Below are 20,566 nucleotides of genomic sequence, written 5' to 3' on the forward strand. Positions count from 1 at the left end.
TAGCAGTTCTGTGGGCAGAAGCAGAAAGGCCAGACTAGTCTCAGCTAATGGGATGGTTGTATAAATTGCTAAACTACTCTTTACCATCCTGGTGAATAAAAAAGCAACTCCGTGAACCTTGAGGTGCAACCTTCAACCTTGAGGCAGATGGGCTATAAAATATATCAACCACATCGGTTCTACTGTTAGCCAAGAACAGGAATCTATTCCTCAATGTTTTATGTCTTGTGTTCTCTGTAATGCTCTTCTACTCAACATGATTGTAGTGTAACTGTTGAGAAAGGCAAGCTGGGCACACTTTTTTCTGTCTTTGACACTTTTTTTTATATATAGTGACATGCAAAATGTAAAATGAGTGCATTTTATTAGGCAATGTGCCCATGACTCTCCTATGAATAAAGTTGCTACGTAAGATTAATGAATGTAGAATTAAGTGTTAAGGCACAAGCTACAGGTTGCCTTTTAAAACTGATTAAAACAAATCTGCAGCATCTTCTATGGAAGCCTATAAGCCACATTTAAATTATGTCAAGGAATACATTCAGATAATGATAACGATACCAATGATGACTAAGTTTCATGCATCTACGGAACTGCTTTATTCCCTGATCTGGTGCAGTGATGTATTTTATGGCTGATGACTGACAAAACAATAATATTTCTGTGAACACAAAACACAAGTTGCCTTAAACCCACTGTAGTCATGCCTAGTTGATTGTTCTTATAATTTGGCAACAGACAATTAGAGGTTGTCTATCAGGAATCTGTCAACATCCAGAGCTTAGATATGGTGTTCTGGGAGAACTTGGATAAGTGCATTACTAATTGCATGCCTTATTCTCAGTACTGTATAACATAACTGAGGCAGAGATTGAAAAATGAGGGGATGTTGGTGTGACAGTGAGATAGGAGTGTGTTCCAGGTAACACATGAATCTCACACCATTACATAAGCTTCTGGTGTGAATGTTATTCTGATTAATGGTTAAGCGGTTCCTTACTGTAGTGGACAGAACATAAAAGAAATATACAATCTTATTAACATTCTTTAATTTTCAAAACATTGCATATATATGTCACACCAACAATTCTCTTTCATTTTGCTTTATTCAAAATTTCTAGTCATTTTTGTGCTCAGGCAGCCTTTGAAACATCTGCGAGTTTTGAAAAACTTCATTTTACTATATGAAAGCTCTACTGCATACCACAAAAGTTCTGATCTTTGCCCATCTACATTGCTAACAAGTAAGAATCCTTGGCTAGAGCAAAGTGAAAACCAAAAATTTAATCAGAAGCATGCTTCATCACTGTGTGAAGTCACCTGCTCTAAATATAGGAGCAATCATGGCTGGACGATATGTCTGTTTCATGAGAATTCATGAGAAATTACCAGTCGTCCATGTCTGCTCTGTCCTGCACTGTGGTAGATCTTTCTGAAATAGCTCAGGATGGTCTTGTCCTTTCATTTCACCAGGATTTGCACATTTTGGCCAATTTGTTCAATATCTATTTGGACCTTTTCCAGACCAACAACCAGCTGTTATGTTGAACTGTTACTGCCACATCATACAGATGACTATATACCCGTCGAGCTCCATTGCTTTTATTTGTTCATGCTACTTGGCCTTCATGTAACTTGCATACGTATAGATAATATATGAAGAGGATAAATATCTATGTTGATATTGGATTTAACCAACCCTTCATTGTAGTTAATATAGTTGTGTTGACATTACAGCTCAATTCTCAATTTTTTTTTCCTCTCAAAAAAAAAAATCTCAATTAGGCCTTTCTACACAATCTTCATCCACTTCAAACAAAAAGGCTCCTCCAGTGTGCCTGGATGTCACTCTTAATCCAGAGATTTTTACATTTGCTCTAATGGACTGTCTTGCCTATTTAACCAATCCACATCCTGAGTTCTCTGCTTTCTTTTGGAAAAAGGACAAGTTCAGAAGCTTTTTATTGCCATTTCAACCATGTATACCTGACAGTGCATACTAAAATAAAACGTTCCTCCAAGACTAGGGTGCTACGAAGTAGTTGTCCTAGCCACAGAAAGTGCATAGTGGGCAAACTAGTTCAAACAGTGCATAAAATAAAGGATCAATCCAAGTCCTATAAATGTATTAGTGTACAGTATGTTTACATTTACGGCATTTAGCAGTAAGTATTCTTCCTTTTCATTTGGGTACAAGTTTAGGAGTGACAGCCTCCTTTTTGATAGTGGAACTCAATCTCTCCTCCCCATTGTTCTAAATTAGCTCAGTGAGGCCAGCACCAAATAGGGTCAGACTAGCACACGCCATTGTGTCTTGTGTTCTATATCAGTAAGCCCATGGTGACACTAGACATGCCTGGAAAGTAAATCAATTCCGCATTGCTGGCATGGCATGACAATCAGAGACACTCGGTCAGAGGTTGGAGAGAGGTTGTTGATTATCTGCAACCCAACTCAATGGTGAAACAAGAGGACTTAATCCTCAATCACCTGAGCTGGCATCTCAGCAATGCGTATGCTATTGACAGCAACTATTCCTAACAAAGCAGTGAGGGTTATTTATAATGTGGGGATGGGGGTCATACTGGGAAAGAATACTCAACAACTGGCACGGGGTTCCTTTGAGCCACCACATGACCCACCACCACACCTGCTTTTGTCAATGCTATTTGGGGTAGAAGGGGTTTAACAGGCTTCTTTCAAAGGGGCCACACACAATCATGGACGCGTTTGTGGACACATGTTGGACACACGCCACATCACAGACTAAACATACCTCACACATTCCTCTCATAGCTCCTTAAAATTGCAGCCATACAAAAACACATTCAACTGTTAAGCACTATGATAAAAAAAAATCCAAATATACAATCTACATGACACTACATTCAATACACTCAATATTTCAGTATTCTTTTTCCTGACGCAAAGTTACCGGTTAATAATTTTGACTTAAGTATGCAAAAAATACTTGAAGGCTTATTATTTTCCTCAATCATCATAAGCAGAATTACTACAGCATGGCGGTAATCTTTGTTATCTGCTAATCGCTCATATCTTCTGCGTGATCAAGCAGATGAGGAGGAACAAATTCATGAACTCAGGGTGAAGAAATTATAGAAGGGAGAAACTTAGAAGAACAGATTAAGATCCATTTTAACCATTGTGTTGGCTAACCTGTATTGCATGTGGTTAGTATACAGCAAACTTAGAAGTTTCTCTACAATCTCATTGTCTCATTGTCCCACTGTACAATTTGTCCTTTGGAATAGTAGATGCAGGGTGCAAGTTTCAGTAGGTCTGCATTTCAGAAATGCTGTTGCATTCAAAGTTAGACTGAGTGCTCCTCTGGTTGGCCATCAGTTTAGGATTCTCCTGTGAAAATATGCCAAAAGTTCATCATTAGGAAATAAACAAAGCAACACTTTTCAGACCACAAGATGCAACTCCACTCCACTTGCTCTTACCTTGCAGAATCTTGGTGCTGCAGGTGAGAGTGGAGCCAGCACAGACTTAAAGTGATGTTCATGGGTGAAGATACCTAAACATCACTGCAAGTCTTAACTGCCTCGCTCTCCAACATCTTTTATAGGAATTATGGGTCCATGAAAGTGTTCTTAATTGTTTATGGCTCTATCGTCATGTAATACAACCATGCAACATGCAGCAATTTTCTAATGTTGCTGCTCTCTAATTGTCATTTTGCATCTGATTTGATCAACAAATCAACTCTGTCTTTCCAATTTCTGCATTCAACCTCAACTTTCTGTGCTGTAAATAACTGCTTAATCAGAGTGAAATGCATTTCCTCTTTTTCTTGCCTCAGCCTCTTAAAACAAGAATATATATTGATTTTATGAATTATATTGAATAATCATAGAATTTATTGTGAAATTATAAAAACTGAACAATCTTTTGGATGTCTAATTCTTAGCATATTTCTCTATATATAAATATTCTATATATATATATATATATATATATATATATATATATATATATATATATATATATATGATATAACTGATTTCTAAAAACTGCTCCAAATTGCTTAGGTATTTGTAGAATTTAGCATCAGGGTTTTGCTGATTTGTAGCTTATGCATTTTCTCATATTACACATACGCAGACGACCACCATCAGTGCAATAAAAATACATCACTGGGGATCACAATTATTTAGCAGTTATCATGACTTAATCTTACTTATACAGGATGAGCTCACCTAGTCAATGAGGTCAATGCAGGTCTAAGCCATCGTCAATAAAGTCCATTCAGTGCCACCTGTTATATTCCTCCTGCTCCAAGATGAACATGTGCTGGTTAAAAAAAACCTGCTTAAGTTTGTCAGTTGTGAAACTGATGTACAACTGCTCAAAACTGTAAAGAGAAAGAGAAACAGGCTAAGAACAGCACACATCATGCACATATAATGTATTTCTTTTATTGGAACCTACAGAATGTCTTGGTTATTCCTTATAAATATTTATAAATCATAACAAAAGATTACACTTGCTTCGGAGAGCTCAAATCCAGCCATTTCAAGTCAAGAGGTCCAATGAAGAACTTCTGAAGGAGGGATGTGTAGAGTGACTTACTGCTTCTGCTTACTGTTTAATTAAACATGCACTCATTATTATATATATATGTATGTGTGTGTGTGTGTGTGTGTGTGTGTGTGTGTGTGTGTGTGTGTGTGTGTGTGTGTGTGTGTGTGTGTGTGTGTGTGTGTGTGTGTGAAATTAAAAAGAAAGTGGACGTTGGCTTACATTCTAGCAAGTCATGGTGTGCATTGTCAGCAATGAAGCAGATATAATTTCAAGCATCTGAGCTTCTTAAATCAGAGATGTCAGCAGTAGTGTAGACTGGTAGCCATTTGTTATGGTTCTCTGTCACATCGAACAGCCGTGAGGAGGTCTGTAGGAAGGGTACATGGAGGCGAGGGAAGAAAAACAAATAAAACCACAGCAATTAGCAATATATATACATATAATAATAATAATAATAATAATAATAATAATAATAATAATAATTATTATTATTATTATTATTATTATTATTATTATTATATATATTATATTATAAATGAGCATTTCCTGCATTTTGCATTTATGTGGTATACATTCATCAGATTTATGCTTACTCTGTGAATATCTTCTTTACATCTGATTTGTTTTAATCTCCACATTGTGGCTTCCAACTGATCAGGGATCCAGACCTGCATCCTTTCTGCACAAAACACCCAGAGAAATGTCAGTAACTAAGAAACCCCTGAGAAAGATTTCCTTTATTCTTGGCTATTCTATTTCATCTTTTATTTCATCATATTAAATATATGATATGATGTATGATACCAAGCATTTTCTCATATATATTTTGCTATATAGCTACTGTGCATGTATATCAAACTGCAAAAACATATCAGATGTGCAAGGGAAAAAAAAAGATCAGCTCCAACCTGAAATAGCATAAAAAAAGCTGTGCCAAACAAAATGTATACAATTTGTATGTATGTTTTTGTATGTATACAATTTATGTAAATTATTACAATTTTAATATAACACTTTTTGTATAACTATTTGTTTTTCATATTTGCAATTTAAGAGATTTTTTGTGTTAAACTCAATATAAAAAAGCTGCAGTCCTGTGATCCTATTGTAGTTTATTTTGCCTGTAACTATTAAGAGAATGGTTCATTTTACAGCCTGGTCATTTTAAAGGAAATTGGTTAGGGTTAGCTGACACTCAAGGTTTCAGTATTAGTGCAATTATTGTATTTAAAAATCGAAAAATGCCCCAGTCTATTATTCTATTTCATTTGTATCTGTGTATTAAGAATGCAAACCTGGCATTGAATTCCACATGGTATTTCTGCAAGTCATTCATCACAAAGCAATGCTGTTTTTCCCTACAATTTTAAGGTTTTTTTTTAGTTTAGTTGTGTGCTTCCAAACGAGATGCACTGCTTGAGACGCAGATTGATGAGACAGTACCGTCCAATCCCTGCGCGTGCGCGTGCACAGGCCCAGGTTGCTTCTGCGCGCTCTCGAAGAACTCAATCAGCTCCATAAAGCTGGACGCAAGTAAACACTCCGGGACGCGAGACTGGTCCTCAAAACACCTGCACACATTTCACAGCACACATATCCAGGTCAGAGAGCATGTATAACACTTCGGAAAGTATGTCGCCTCTCTCATGAACAGCCTAAAAGTGAAAGACATGAAACGTTTGAATCTCTAAACAAATTCCCGCAGTATGTCAGAGATATTAGGAAATGCACGTGGGTACTGACCTGTGGAAGGCTCACGGTGGCTCGGCTTGCCCCAGGCGCGCTCTGACCCTCTTTTATTGTCTCCCTCAAGGTCAGAGTTGGGCAGAAAGGGGAGAAACGCGCGCGCGCTCTGACCCGCCAGCTCCGCGCTCATTGGCTGTGCGCGCGCACAAAAGGCCAGCGGCATTTCTATCTGCACGCGGACTATTTTTAAAAGCCGACTGATGTTCGCCGGTGCTGAACATTTCTACACCGATCTCTACATTGCAATCAAGGTTAAAGCAAGATCCTGACCAAACACGCTAACACGAAAGCAGCCACCAATTAGCGTGATGTCCTTTGCACAACGTGAACAATTCGTTTTGCACGACAAGCAATTTGTTCCCTTATTAGCGATATTTGAATGAAAGCTGCCTTCACTGCCTTTACTGCCTTTACTGCCTTCACTGTTCATGCATGTGTCTGAACTGAGAAAATCGAAATATTTTTATAGAATAAAATAGCTTATTATTGCATTCAGACCTATAAAATAACTCCAAAACCTTTGTAATACAGAAATAATGCAATGCAATGTAATGCAACGTAGAAGCTTAAATAGACTCATTATATTTTAGAGTACTATGTGTACAGTCTTATCTATAATAACCCTTACATCTTCAGTATTTACAAAGACCTTTACCTAGACCTGCAACTTTCACACACACACACAGGAGGAGAAACTACTGGGAAGGTTTTCCTCAGCATCTTTAACCACACAGAATATTTTATGACAAATACAATACTTCATACTGTGCATGAAAATGAATAGGAGAAATAATTAACTGTATATTTAACAGAGAAAACTGAAATAATGATAAATGTTAAAACTAGGTTAAGTTTATACACTATAAATTATTACATTTTTACATCTGTCTTATAAATATTCAGTCTTGTCATTGAGTTCTGTTTTTCTTCTGCAGCTTAGTTGGTCAGCTGCAATAATTATAGCATTCATAAATCATTAAATTTCTGAATTATTCTACTTCTTGTGCCACAAAGTCCTGATGCAGCACAAAAAATGTTAAGAGCATGAGCATAAGCCTTTGTTTCTTTATTTTAGCAAAATTTATGACTATTTTCCTTATTTTCCTTATTATTGTTGTTGTTGTTGTTGTTGTTGTTGTTGTTGTTGTTGTTGTTGCTTTTTTTACAATCATATTTATTTATTTCTTCTTATTATAAAATTGCATTAGATATGTATTGAGTAAAATAGCCTAATCTAAAAGGGTCTAAATATTTCACTCAGTGCATGTTTTAATTTATATACTGCCTGTTTAATATTAAGATTTTAGCAGTTTAGCAGTTTCATAAAATTATAATGCTTTATTACTTGCTAATTAGAAAGCACAAAATAGTATCACATATATGGTCATGTTTATTCAGATAGTTGACAAATCTGCCTGATCATCTTTATCATATAATGAAAACAATTTCCTCCTGATGGTAGATGGTAGCTCACATCCACAGGGTGTAAGTAATGTAATCGTGTTCACATGCAGATCTAAACCAGAGATTTTTTGTTGATGTGTTAAACAGAGAGAATATCTTATGGAAGAATAGTGTTCACTCCTTAATACAATACATAATTAATAATAAATTATGTGTTTATTAAGATTTATTACAATTATTAACATTTAGCAGATATTCTGGCAGCTCATGCTGGCTTGGCAACTTACTAAGGCACTGTTAGTTTTCTTTTAATTTGTCACTAATTTGTATCTATAAGTTGCTCTAGATATTATGCCCTGTACTAGATACATAAGGTAGGACTTGAATTTGGACACATAAAACATGGAGAAATAGATTATTACGTATTTCTCAGTGCATTACTGTGTAATGTCACAGTAATTCTCCTTTAAGGTAGAATACAGTATAATGGCTGGTGTTTACACTTAATCACTAATAAAACCTGAACCTCCTTTTGGCTGTTGGGGTTCCGAGGCTCTCGACCTTGATAGCCAAAGCCGAGATAAGAGTCCTGTAGCAGAGAGCAGAGCCTGCTGTGGAGGCTGAAAATAGAAGAGAATACTCCCAGTCGTGATGGTAGCCATTCCATGTGGAGATAGACATGTTCAGAGATAGACATGCTGTCTGGCATGGCTCTGTGGTTAAAGAGGCAGATGCCACTTCTGTTCAGTTATTATTGGTTAACAGTGTTTTAGTGTGTTCATTAAAACCCGTTAATTTATTTATAGATTAAGATTAAGATTTTAGCTTGGTACAGGAAATCAAGCGAATCCTAAGTTGATTTATAATAATAAATTGTTTAGCTTTGATTAACATTAAAAATATTCATTGTGTTTAGATGGACTATTAATCTGTAAATACATGGCTTCAGCTGTTAACAGCTGCCTTAGAGTAAGGATAGAGTGAGGTTTATTAGCTTTTATCAGTTTTTTTTCTTGTCCTTCGTATTGTATTATTATGATTACAACCATGATAATGAACATCTATCTTTCTAATTGTCTGTCTGTTTGTTTGTCTGTTTATTATTATTATTATTATTATTATTATTATTATTATTATTATTATTATTATTATTATTGTACTTGCTGCAGTTAAACCATATGTTTTGTTTATCTGTGTAAAATAGCCTTATTTAACTTATAAAATAACCTAATTATTAAATATAATAAGTAGCATATTAGACTTATGCTTATATTTAATGTTTTTATGGTTAATGTCTTAGTTTTATTTTGTAATTTAGCAGAATTTATTGAATATGTTTAATAAGAGGCAGTAGTCCTGATCTCATGTTATGCAAACCTTGAAAAAAAGTGATGCAATAACCATCTGAAATACAGACTTCCTGGAACTGCACATGGAGCTCAGCAGTTGTTTTAGATTATCACATACAAAGTTATTTCAACTGGGTTTAAAAGACTGAAATGATGGCCTGGGGCCCTATATGGCATATTGTTTTATATCTTAAAATTGTTATTATTATTATTATTATTTTGAATTGTATTTTACACCTTGAACTGTTCTTGATGCATGCTAATATACTTTGTTTTTTACTTTTATACTTCTTTTTTTTCTTTCTTACATAAAGAGCTTTAAGAAACCTTTTAAAAGTGCTGTATAAAAGATTATTATTATTATTATTATTATTATTATTATTATTATTATTATTATTATTATTATTATTATTGCTGTTTTTGTTATTACAATAACTGATTCTGTACTTTTTATTTTCAAAATGGTTTGCGTTTACTGGAGCTTTGAGTAACTTTTGACTTCCTTTCTTTATTTGTATACACTAATGCAGGTTTTGTTTAATATCCCTCATTAATCTCAGGTTAAATGCGCTGATAGTCCATGCAGTGCAGTTACTCAGCACACTGTGTGTGTATGTGTGTGTGATTGAGTGATAAACTAGAGAGATAGAGAGACTGAGTCTGTTTAACTTTAGCTATATCTAGGACCTCTAATCTCCAGCCCTCCTCCTGTATTAGTAATAATGTGAGCTAATCAGTCTTTTAGCGAGTGTCTCTCAGAATGAACATGCGTCATCACCGCCACCTCATGGCTCCAGTTCCAGGCTCAGCTGCATTGTGATAGAGCTGATCTCCCTGTCCTCCAACATCTTCTACCGCTAAAACACACACACACACACACACACACACACACACACACACACACACACACACACTTTAGAATGTAACCTAGATAAGAGCACCTGCAGCTGTTTGTCTATTTTAGTCATTGTTTTGACAGCGAAATGTCCACCCTCCCTATCTGAGCCTGACGCCTAAACCAGGACAATAGCCACTAGTGCGCATAAAACTTAGTAAGTAGATCCAGAATAGCACGGCCATGCCAGAACAATCTGCCACACAGTCAGCCCAAATAAGATGGACAGCACTAACTAGGTTTTGATTCTAGGCCAGTAGGTGTATTTATGCTTTTCAGCTACTATAGATAACAAATCTCCACTTTGGGGCATAGAGTCTGTCTGTTTATCATTTACATTAACATTTACATTTATGGCATTTGGCAGACACCCTTATCCAAAGCCCTATCAATCTGCCCATCTATCTATTCCTCCATCAATCCATGCAGATAGCTGTAGTTAGTTATTTAGATGATGCTTTTGTTCAGAGTGATTTGTGTTAACCAACTCCATTATTAATGTTATTTACTGCTGAAGCAGAAGTGCCTTGCTTGAGAGTACTGTGTAATTAGGGGTCATCTGGGATCAAATCCTTGACTTTTAGGATCAAGTATATACTATATACAATAATGTTTGGCCTGTAGTGTCAAACATATAAACTGCATGAAGTAACAGTACCTTACAGAATAAACAATCACAAATCAATTTGATCATTAAAATTGTAAATGAATGTAGAGCATTGATTGCTGGATTTGATTCCTATTTCTGCGATTTTGATTTCAGTCAGTCTTTGAGAAAGAATTATGTTGCATACATTTTAGGCTTTAGAGATTCAGTTTCAGTTTTTTAAAACTCCACATTTGTCAAATTACTATACATTTGTTACGGAAAGTCAGTTAGGAAATCTACTTTGTTCACATTAGAGGTATTCTTTATAACTTTAACAGTTAGTTAAAGGCAGATTTATTTTCTTGAATTAACAATATCATAATTCCAGTGTGTGAAAAGTTTGTAGTCACCAAGCTGATCATCTCTTGAAATATTTCTTGTTTAGAAGAATCCAGAAATTGATGTAATGACTTTTACTTAATTGGAAGTGCATTTATAGCATTATTTCAGGGTCTACTTTTATAGCCAGCGTTATTCACACCATGCTAAAAATCCAAACAAATCAGCTAAAACCTCAGAAAAAAAAAAAAATGTGGACCTCCACTAACTCAAAGAACTGAAAGAACCATGAACAACTGTATACAAATTTAACAACTTGGGACCAGATAGACATGGCATCTTTCAGGAAGGAGCTAAAAATAAACTAAATGAACTTTGTTTTAAATATTTTAAGTGAACCCCAAGACAACAACAAAAGAAATTAGTGAAGGATGCTTCAGGTTCCAAGCATACACATCCACACTTCACAACACTACACAGATGGAATCACTTACTTAAGTATGGATTAAAAAAATGAAGTTTGGTTGTGACCACCAGAATGAAAGCCTTTTGGTGTTTTACTCTAAAAGGTACTGGTGCACTTCACAAACTAGGAAGATAATCTTAATTAGGATGCAATACTGAAGCAACACCACATTCCAGCAGGACAATGATACTAAGCATACCGCCAATGGCTTAAAGATAACAAAGTGAAAGGTTTGAAATGACAATAACAAAAATCACAGACAATTTGTTGATTGATTTAAAAAAGCACACAGACTTAAACCAAGCGATGAAAATCAAGTATTGTGTAGAAAGGAACCCCAAGCATTTTAAAAGTAAACAGGAGGCAATGCCATCAAATACTAATAAATTACATGTACATTCTTCACACACCAAATAAATAGTTATAGATGACAATCAACAATCATTCACTTCTTTGTCTGTTTTTTTTTTCTGGATTACACAGAATAATCTTCTGAAACATGAAGAGAACATGCAAACTCAGTGCACACACATCAGAGCTGGGAATCAAACCCACAGCTCTGGAGGTGTGAGGCAAATGTGTTAACCACTAAATCATGGTATTCTATATGAAATCAACTTTGGGGTGGTAACACATCACGCCACCCAGACGTGGATAATTTCCCAAAGTGTTTAATTTCTCTTACACCATGATTTGTGAACAATTTTATTCAAATTAAATTACAGTTTCACAATTTTATAAGAACATGTCTGTTATAAAGCACTGACACTGAAGACTCCTTCCAAACTGCTAAAGGAATTTACTTCTCAGCCGTATCTATTAAAGCCATGCTGTTATAGAAAATTAACCCATGCTTTCTGATCAATTGGATTAGACAAATCAAGAGCAACGAGATGTCATTTTGACGTCTTATCTGTATATTAAACTGATTTGGGCCTTTAAGGTAAACAGGTTACCATTAACACCCCTAAGTTATGTGTGTATGTGTCTGTGAGTGTGTGTATGTATTCATTTAGAATAGGAACATTACAAATGATGTCCCTAGGAATGTTCCTCCTTGTGTAATGAAGTAATGAAACTTACAATGATGAAATTGTCAAGATTATGATTTTCTGTTTTTTAATGTAGATGAATATAAAGCAGACATTTGTAATTGCTGAATCATTTACTAATACACACATAGACATAAAATTCCAAAAGAATGCACTTATTTTATACACAGATATGTACATGACCTTGTACAGTTGCAGTGTTCCCACACAGACATGGTGTGACACTGCAGGAGCCTTGATCATAGGGAGGATATATGAGGAGAGGTCACTGTGCGGCTGCACAAACATAATGTGTGTTCATAGAGAGCCGCTCTGAGAGAAGGCGAAGCTTCAAAGAAGCAGAGAATGCTGGCGGTGTGCGGATGCCTCTGAGCTGTTCAGTCAGAAAGCCTCAAGAGACAAAGTCCACACCTGTCCCTTGTGACAACTGCTGCCTTCCTGCCACACACACACACACACACACACACACACACACACACACACACACATTGTCATACTATTCTTATGAGGATCTTTTATTTACATAATAATTACAGAATTAATAAGCTTCTGTAATTATTATGTATTTACATAATAATTACAGAAGCTTATTAATTCTACACCTAAATATTAACATCCTTTAGTTTTTTTTACATTTTTATTTATAAAAGAATAACAAAATAAATAATGTTCCACACCAAGATATGAAAACATAGACACACACCAACAAATCCAGTACAGTATATTTTAGATATCCACAGAACAGATACATTTGTACACTCTATAGTAACATTTAAATTGAATCAATAAAAAAATTAACTTGTCTGATGCTGACACATTAATCTATGAAGCAAAACGTCCTCATAGTAAAACCCACTCAAGCTGGCTATCAGAGTGTAAGGCTCAGAGGTTAATGTCTCTCTGATCATTAGTGTATGGCTGTCCTGTGTAGCAATGTCCAGGTGGTGCAGGAGCCGTGAAGACAAATGATTTTTCATTTAAAGGGTGTGGCTGTGAAACGTGCTCCTTCCTCTTCTAGTCCCATAGCGTAGTGATGTTGCAAGCCTACAATCCCACTGTAAGGCTGTTCAAGAATTCTGACAAGTGCTGGGGGCACGAGGCCAGACACTTGAGCAGCCATCTGTTTCCTGCCTCACTGTCTCTCTGCTGTATTCTTACACCCCTTAGATGGACAACACACACTCCAGCCCGGGCTGCATACCGCTCAGCAGCACTCTGCATGGCCTGACACTTAGCAGCTTGTTTTGAGAATAAGAAAACTGCAGGCAAGTATGCGTGTCTATGACGTGAAGATTATTTTGTCAAACCACAAGTAGGCAAACAAATAGATTATTTCTAAATGCTACATTAAAACAAAGATGTATATATAGACATACAGACATCAGTAACAATCATTAGTATAAACTGGTGTTACAGGCTCCTCTTAATTACAGCATCATATGTTATATCCCAGGTCCACCAATCTGTCACTGTTGAGTCCACCAATCTTTGAATTCCAGGTCCACCAATCTGCCACTGCTGGGCCCCTGAGCAAGGCCCTTAACTCTCAGTTGCTCAGTTGTATAAAATGAGATACAATGTAAGTAAGTCGCTCTAGATAAGGTTGTCTGCCAAATGCCACAAATGTAAATTAAATGTTATGGTACCATTGCTATTTGTTACTATTAATTTAATTAATTATTCACTGGATCGCTGTGTAAGATACCACAGACTATTTATCATCACGTCATGTGTTTATAAACATGTCAATAAAAAAGATGGTTCCTCTTTCACTTTAGTAGTGTTGTAAGTAAACAACCATCTCTAAAATTAAACTTACACAGGTATAGAAATTAATTGATAAATATCTTTGACTACAGAGTTCATGAAAGCTTTCTAAATTAAGAAGTTTCAGATAAAAGTTTAAGTGCAACAACTAAGACTTCCATTATGCACTATATGACCAAATGTAGGACACCTGACCAAGACACTTTATGTTGTTTGCTTCTTATCACCTATCTGTCTATGTAGAATATGTAAGAGGACATAGCTTACACTGATTTAAAAAGTATACCCCTATTACTCCTCCTCTTCCTCCTCCTCCTCCTCCTCCTCCTGCTCCTCCTATTACTACTACTGCTACTCCTAATGTCACTACATACTGCTGATACTCCTACTGCTACTAAAACTACTACTACACCTTCTACTGCAGCCTGTATTACTAATAATACTACTTTTGTTACTAATACACACTGATTCTAATAATAATGTTTTATTTATATAGTGTCTTTCTTACATTCAGGGTTGCTTTGCAAGATCCATGACAGAAATAACATGGTTAAAACAAAATAAGAGCTAAATAGAACAAAAATACAGAAAGTCCGATTACATTTTTAATTAGAAAACAAACGTGACAAAGCTGATCTTAAATCAAGATTTGAAATCAAGCAGGGGAAAAAAATAAAAATATATAAAAATAAATTAATAAAATAAAATAAAATAATAGTAAATAATAATAAAAAATAAAATACAATGAAAAATAAAATACAATTAAAAATACAATACAATACAATAAAAAATAAAATACAATTAAAAATAAAATATAAAATAAAATAATAAAAATTGAATTTATACAAGATTCCCAAAGTCTGAATGTGTAACTAGTCAGGCATGGCATTTGGTATTCTCGGGTTTACTTGTTTATATTTACACTGATGCTGTGAGGGTAATGGAGACGTTTTTAGCCTCCAGTTCAGGCCTGATAGATAGAAATAATCATACAGGCCATCAACACCGAGTCACTCCATTATCCAAAAACTGCATGAGGTCTATGATGCAGGACTCATATTTTGAAATTGCACTTTATTAGGCCACTGCAGTTGCTTTGACACTGTTATCGGTTGTCAGATTTAAGTTATTTCTCTGATAAGCTAAAACTAGCTCGAGTGCGAAATGGCTGGAAGAGACATAAGTAGAGAAGAAGCGTTGTCCAGACTGGACCAAAAACACGCCTGTCACATCCTGCTGTATGCAGATAGCAAAGCTAAACTCTTCGGCAAAATCCCAATTAAACATATCGTACTGGTAAGGAAGTTTTTATTTCTTAGTCTTATGTGGGATATGCCATGAAATTCAGTGAGATCCACAGAGAACACCAGACATAGGACTCATTTTTCACAACACGGACAGCCTTGTATTTTGAAATACCCTAAAATGGCGGTGAGGACGCCACAATAAGGCTTCCGTACTTTAGTGCACGTTAGTACCGTCTGGTGGTTAAAACGACAAAGTGCAGCCTTTATTAATAACCCCACACTGGGGTATTTCTGTACTGTATACACGATTGGCTCGAAGGTTTGTGTGCACTTATAGTTCCAGGCAGTTTAATCACCAATCTATATTAATGAGGCTCCTATAATACAGCTGTAACCATAGTAACATACAGTTACAGTTGCACACGCTATTGCAAACATTTCAAATTAGCCTACTTAAGCTAAATGCGTGCTTTTTACGAGTCATTTAACTTATGTGGTTGAATATGGAAATGTTGGTGAATTAAGTAGTCACGGTTCGTTATTAGTAGAGAAGGCAGCTCACACACACACACACACACACACACACACACACACACACTCTCTCTCTCTCTCTCTCTCTCTCTCTCTATATATATATATATATATATATATATATATATATATTTATACACACAATATATATCACTCTCTTTCTCTATACATCTCTCTCTCTCACTCTCTGTCTATCTATTTCTCTCTCTCTCTCTCTCTCTCTCTCTCTCTCTCTCTATATATATATATATATATATATATATATATATAAACAGTATATATATATCACTCTCTATCTCTCTTTCTCTATACATCAGAGAAGGCAGCTCTCACACACACACACACACTCTCTCTCTCTCTCTTTCTCGCGCTCTCTCTCTCTCTCTCTCTCTCTCTCTCTCTCTCTCTCTCTCTCTCTCTCTCTCTCTCTATATATATATATATATAAATAAAAATATATATATATATATATACACACACAATATATATCACTCTCTTTCTCTATACATCTATCTCTCTCACTCTCTGTCTCTATCTATTTATCTCTCTGTCTCTCTCTCTCTCTCTCTCTCTCTCTCTCTCTATATATATATATATATATATATATATATATATATATATATATATATATATATATATAAATATAAAAAAAAGGGGGCACGGTGGCTTAGTGGTTAGCACGTTCGCCTCACACCTCCAGGGTCGGGGTTCGATTCCTGCCTCCACCTTGTGTGTGTGGAGTTTGCATGTTCTCCCCGTGCCTCGGGGGTTTCCTCCGGGTACTCCGGTTTCCTCCCCCGGTCCAAAGACATGCATGGTAGGTTGATTGGCATCTCTGGAAAAATTGTCCCTAGTGTGTGATTGCGTGAGTGAATGAGAGTGTGTGTGTGCCCTGCGATGGGTTGGCACTCCGTCCAGGGTGTATCCTGCCTTGATGCCCGATGACGCCTGAGATAGGCACAGGCTCCCCGTGACCCGAGGTAGTTCGGATAAGTGGTAGAAGATGAATGAATGAATATATATATATATATATATATATATATATATATATATATATATATATATATATATATATATATATATATATACACACACACAATATATATCACTCTCTTTCTCTATACATCTATCTCTGTCTCTATCTATTTCTCTCTCTCTCTCTCTCTCTCTCTCTCTCTCTCTCTCTCACTGGGCATTTTAGAAACTCAAACAACTGTCATTCATCATGATACCATTTATTCATATACAATAATATTCATTCATTCATTGAACCTGCTTGTTTGTGGTAATTCAGTTATATATGTAAACATCTTAATTTAATCAGGGCAGAATTAAAATAATTTTAAAACAATGGAGTTTTTGTGGTCCATCATTTAAAAGAAAATGACTCCACTTGTATATGTAAACAGTTAAATTTGGTATAAAATTGTAGAGTGTAGTCGGTAGGCTACATCACACGCAGATAATGTGCCGTGTGCACTTAATGTCCTTCTAGAGCTATGCAGAGTTATTCAGCAGTGATTTGGCCTGTGGGAACACTGAGGTACCATCTGCCTCCAGGAGGTAGTGAGATGGCTGGTTCAGATGGCTGGATATTTTGACATTCCTCCAGGCACTCCTCAGCTACTGTCTGTAGTAAATGTCCTGGACGGAGCGAAGTTCCCCTCATGTGATGCACTGGGTAATTTGTACTACTTTAATGCTACCTGCAGGTTTTTATGGTTAAGATCAGCACGGTTCCCAAACCAACCGTTAACACTGCTAGTAAGGATGCCCTTGGATAGAATCTTTTACTGCGCATGAGGTTGTAAAGGTGTTGCTGTGTGTACCTTATAACTGGCCTGCTGTGCGGTGACCATGCGAAATCCTCAGTGATGAAGACACCAAGGAATTTATAACTTCATAACTCTGCATGCATTCATTATTTTCCTGTAGTCCATGATCAGTTCATTATTTATATATTTGTTTTGTGTATATACAGTCAAGAAAGTTTATTTCATTTCAATGTATTTTATTGTATTGCTGATGCACAATAAGTTTAAAGAAAGACAACAAGACTTAATATACCTTTTCACCAAACTGTCTCACAAAAGCATTGTTATTATTAACCAGTTGATGAAAGCAGTCAGATATCTACAAGAGCATAATTCCATAATTATGATTGTTAGCATCATTAAACTACTTAGACAACTTCATTACACAATCCTCACAATGACTGCCAGGGTTTGTGCTTCTTTTCTAGCAGATAAAAAGCAGTTATGACATGAAACAAAGCCTCGGGCATTGGTCACATGATTATGGGTAGAGTGAACGAAGCGCTGGGACAGTGTATCAAGATTGTATGGTGGATTTTGATACAAAAAGAATCAACGAATTCTGTATGAAGGGTAGAATCACTATAAGCGCTATATATTTGGATATATATTTAATCAATCCTTCTATTTGTATGGAAATCAAAGTCAAATCATTAGCAAAACTAATAAGTAGGAATTGAAACCACGTTTTCCCCAAAATGCTTCTGCAAATGTGGTCAAAACATAAAAATGAAACAAAATTCCACATCTTTTTCAGATGCAGATGCGCTTTGATGGTTTACTCGGCTTCCCAGGAGGGTAAGTTTAATTAAAGAAGCTACATAAATTCTAACCGTTTCACACTAAGAAGAAACAGACAAACACAGATTCCTATGTAAGTGAGCAATTTGGAGTTTTCAAATTCAAAAACAACAACTAGCAGTAAGGTGACCCATGAAGGCTGAGTGAAAATGTAATCCATTTGATGCAAATTAGTTGATCCATCCATCCATTTTCTGTGTCAGGGTCACAGGGAACCTGGAGTCTATCACATGGAACTCAGGGCACAAGGCAGGGACACAAGGGGCACAAACCGACACACATACACACGCATTCAAACTAGAAACAACCTAGAGATGCCGGTCAGATTACAACACAAGCGTTTGGAATGAGTGAGAAAACTGTAGTACCTGGAAAAAAGGTGAGAATCGTACCCACAACGCAGATGGGTTTCCAAAAAACTGCTTTCTGTAAATTACTTGGGATGCTCCCTGGCATGAGATATTACATCCAATATTCTCCAGGTATACAGATTCATCAGATTGTTTTCCAGCTAGATTATACTTCCTATTATTTTACTTTCTATGCTTTTACTGCCTACTGTCAGCACAATCATAAGCTCAGCTTTCATCACAGAAAAATGAAAGAGAAAGTTATAAACAAGAAGTCGGCTCTGGTTCCAAGAAGTAAATTAGATCTATAGCCAAATCTCTAGCAATACAACAAGTAAAAATAAGATGTCAAATATATATGCATTGTGCTTTATCCAAACAATCAGCTAGTTTCCAGATTGCATATGATTAAGTAGGAAACGTTTAATATAACGTACAGTATTTATCTTCAGTAACCTTAGTGGATTTGGAGCCTGTCCCAAGAACACTGGGTGTGAGTCAGGAACACAACTTGTTAGGATGCCAGGCCAATTCAGGCACCATGCACTCACACCTAGCACCAATTTACCTTAACCAATTCATGTACCAGCACGTTACATTGGTAAATAAAATACATTTTACCAAATAGCAACATTTACAGAAACCTAACCTTGTTAGATTGTGTAATTTTGTAACCTCACAATTACATTTTGATATTTAGCAAACAGCACCCTGAGTATTTTGCTATTAATACTGTATTATCAGATCTGAATGTTTGGGGCTTTACACCACCAAATAAAGCAGTATAGCAGTTGTGACATGGGGCGAACATTGCTACCTTTAAGTGTGATTGTAGATTAAGGTGTTCTGAAATGCTCACTGCAGGCTAGTTAAACCATCAGAGGAGAGTCTGGAGGCTGGCTTGAGCAGAGAGCTACAGGAGGAACTGGGGGCAGCGGTGTCCGTGTCCGTGAACGACTATGTGTCATCTCACCTTGCTCAGTCTCCTCCCCACCTCATCTTACACTTCTATAGCAAGAAGATTACAGAGTCTGTGCTGCTAGAGATCGAGAGAGCTGCAGTCTCTAATGCTGTGGATCACGGCTTTGAGGTAAATCCACAAGCTTTCAAATAATACTTTTTTTTTTCTTGTTAATGACCTAAAATCAATCTCTCTATCTAGGTGTTGGGTCTGACTAGAGTACCCCTTTATACCTTGAGGAATGGTGGTGGTCTTCCTTGGTTCCTGTCTCACTCCTTCATCAGCAATTCACGTGCTCAGCTGCTGGAGGCACTGCGGCGTTTGGAATTGGTGTCACCTCAGAATCTGGAGGAAGCGGTTAAAAAGGCAGAGGAGATGAGACACATAGTCAAATCTGATCCTCCACACTGACAAAATCTCTGCAAACTTCCTCATATCAAAATAAGCAGAACAGCCATAATGTTCCAGACATCTGCTTTCTGGATCTTATGTTTATGTCTTCATGTCATTTTGCATTAAAAATAATCAGAAGTACATCTTGTTGATCTATACGCCTGTTAAATGTGTATATATATGAAAAATCTTTTGTTTGAGATTTTCTGTTTTATTTTTTAAGGAAATAAACTTTTATTTTTTTGTGTTTTGCTTACACACACACACACACACACACACACACACAAACACACATACACATCCAGAGTGTTAAT

General features: G+C 36.1%; 1 protein-coding gene and 1 long non-coding RNA gene across 4 annotated transcripts; one reads left to right on the forward strand and one right to left on the reverse strand.

Moving 5' to 3' along the window:
• Positions 1-1,034: 1,034 nt before the first annotated feature.
• Positions 1,035-6,558, reverse strand: LOC132862763 (uncharacterized). 3 transcript variants are annotated; one of them, XR_009650051.1, is made up of 7 exons: positions 6,292-6,558; positions 5,992-6,119; positions 5,142-5,227; positions 4,768-4,915; positions 4,509-4,608; positions 4,224-4,378; positions 1,035-3,375 (listed from the first exon to the last, which is right to left on the reverse strand). It is a non-coding gene; the product is annotated as an uncharacterized LOC132862763 (long non-coding RNA). The 3 variants fall into 3 exon arrangements; XR_009650050.1 differs by having other exon boundaries at positions 5,844-6,119; XR_009650052.1 differs by having other exon boundaries at positions 5,992-6,203.
• Positions 6,559-15,242: 8,684 nt separating this feature from the next.
• zgc:103759 (U8 snoRNA-decapping enzyme) lies at positions 15,243-20,566 on the forward strand. Its single transcript, XM_060894954.1, has 4 exons — positions 15,243-15,451; positions 18,505-18,545; positions 19,763-19,988; positions 20,061-20,566. Exons 1-4 carry the CDS (start codon positions 15,320-15,322, stop codon positions 20,268-20,270), a joined length of 609 nt encoding a protein of 202 aa, XP_060750937.1. The 5' UTR covers positions 15,243-15,319; the 3' UTR covers positions 20,271-20,566.

This window comes from Tachysurus vachellii, chromosome 19 (genome assembly GCF_030014155.1).
Source record: "Tachysurus vachellii isolate PV-2020 chromosome 19, HZAU_Pvac_v1, whole genome shotgun sequence".
Lineage (NCBI taxonomy): Eukaryota > Metazoa > Chordata > Actinopteri > Siluriformes > Bagridae > Tachysurus > Tachysurus vachellii.

Bases quoted from the DNA above. Each gene is read 5' to 3' on its own strand.
- zgc:103759 (XM_060894954.1), top strand. From the start codon at position 15,320: ATGGCTGGAAGAGACATAAGTAGAGAAGAAGCGTTGTCCAGACTGGAC. The intron at 15,452-18,504 runs GTAAGGAAGTTT...CATCTTTTTCAG, and splicing joins CAATTAAACATATCGTACTG to ATGCAGATGCGCTTTGATGG. The intron at 19,989-20,060 runs GTAAATCCACAA...CTCTCTATCTAG, and splicing joins CTGTGGATCACGGCTTTGAG to GTGTTGGGTCTGACTAGAGT.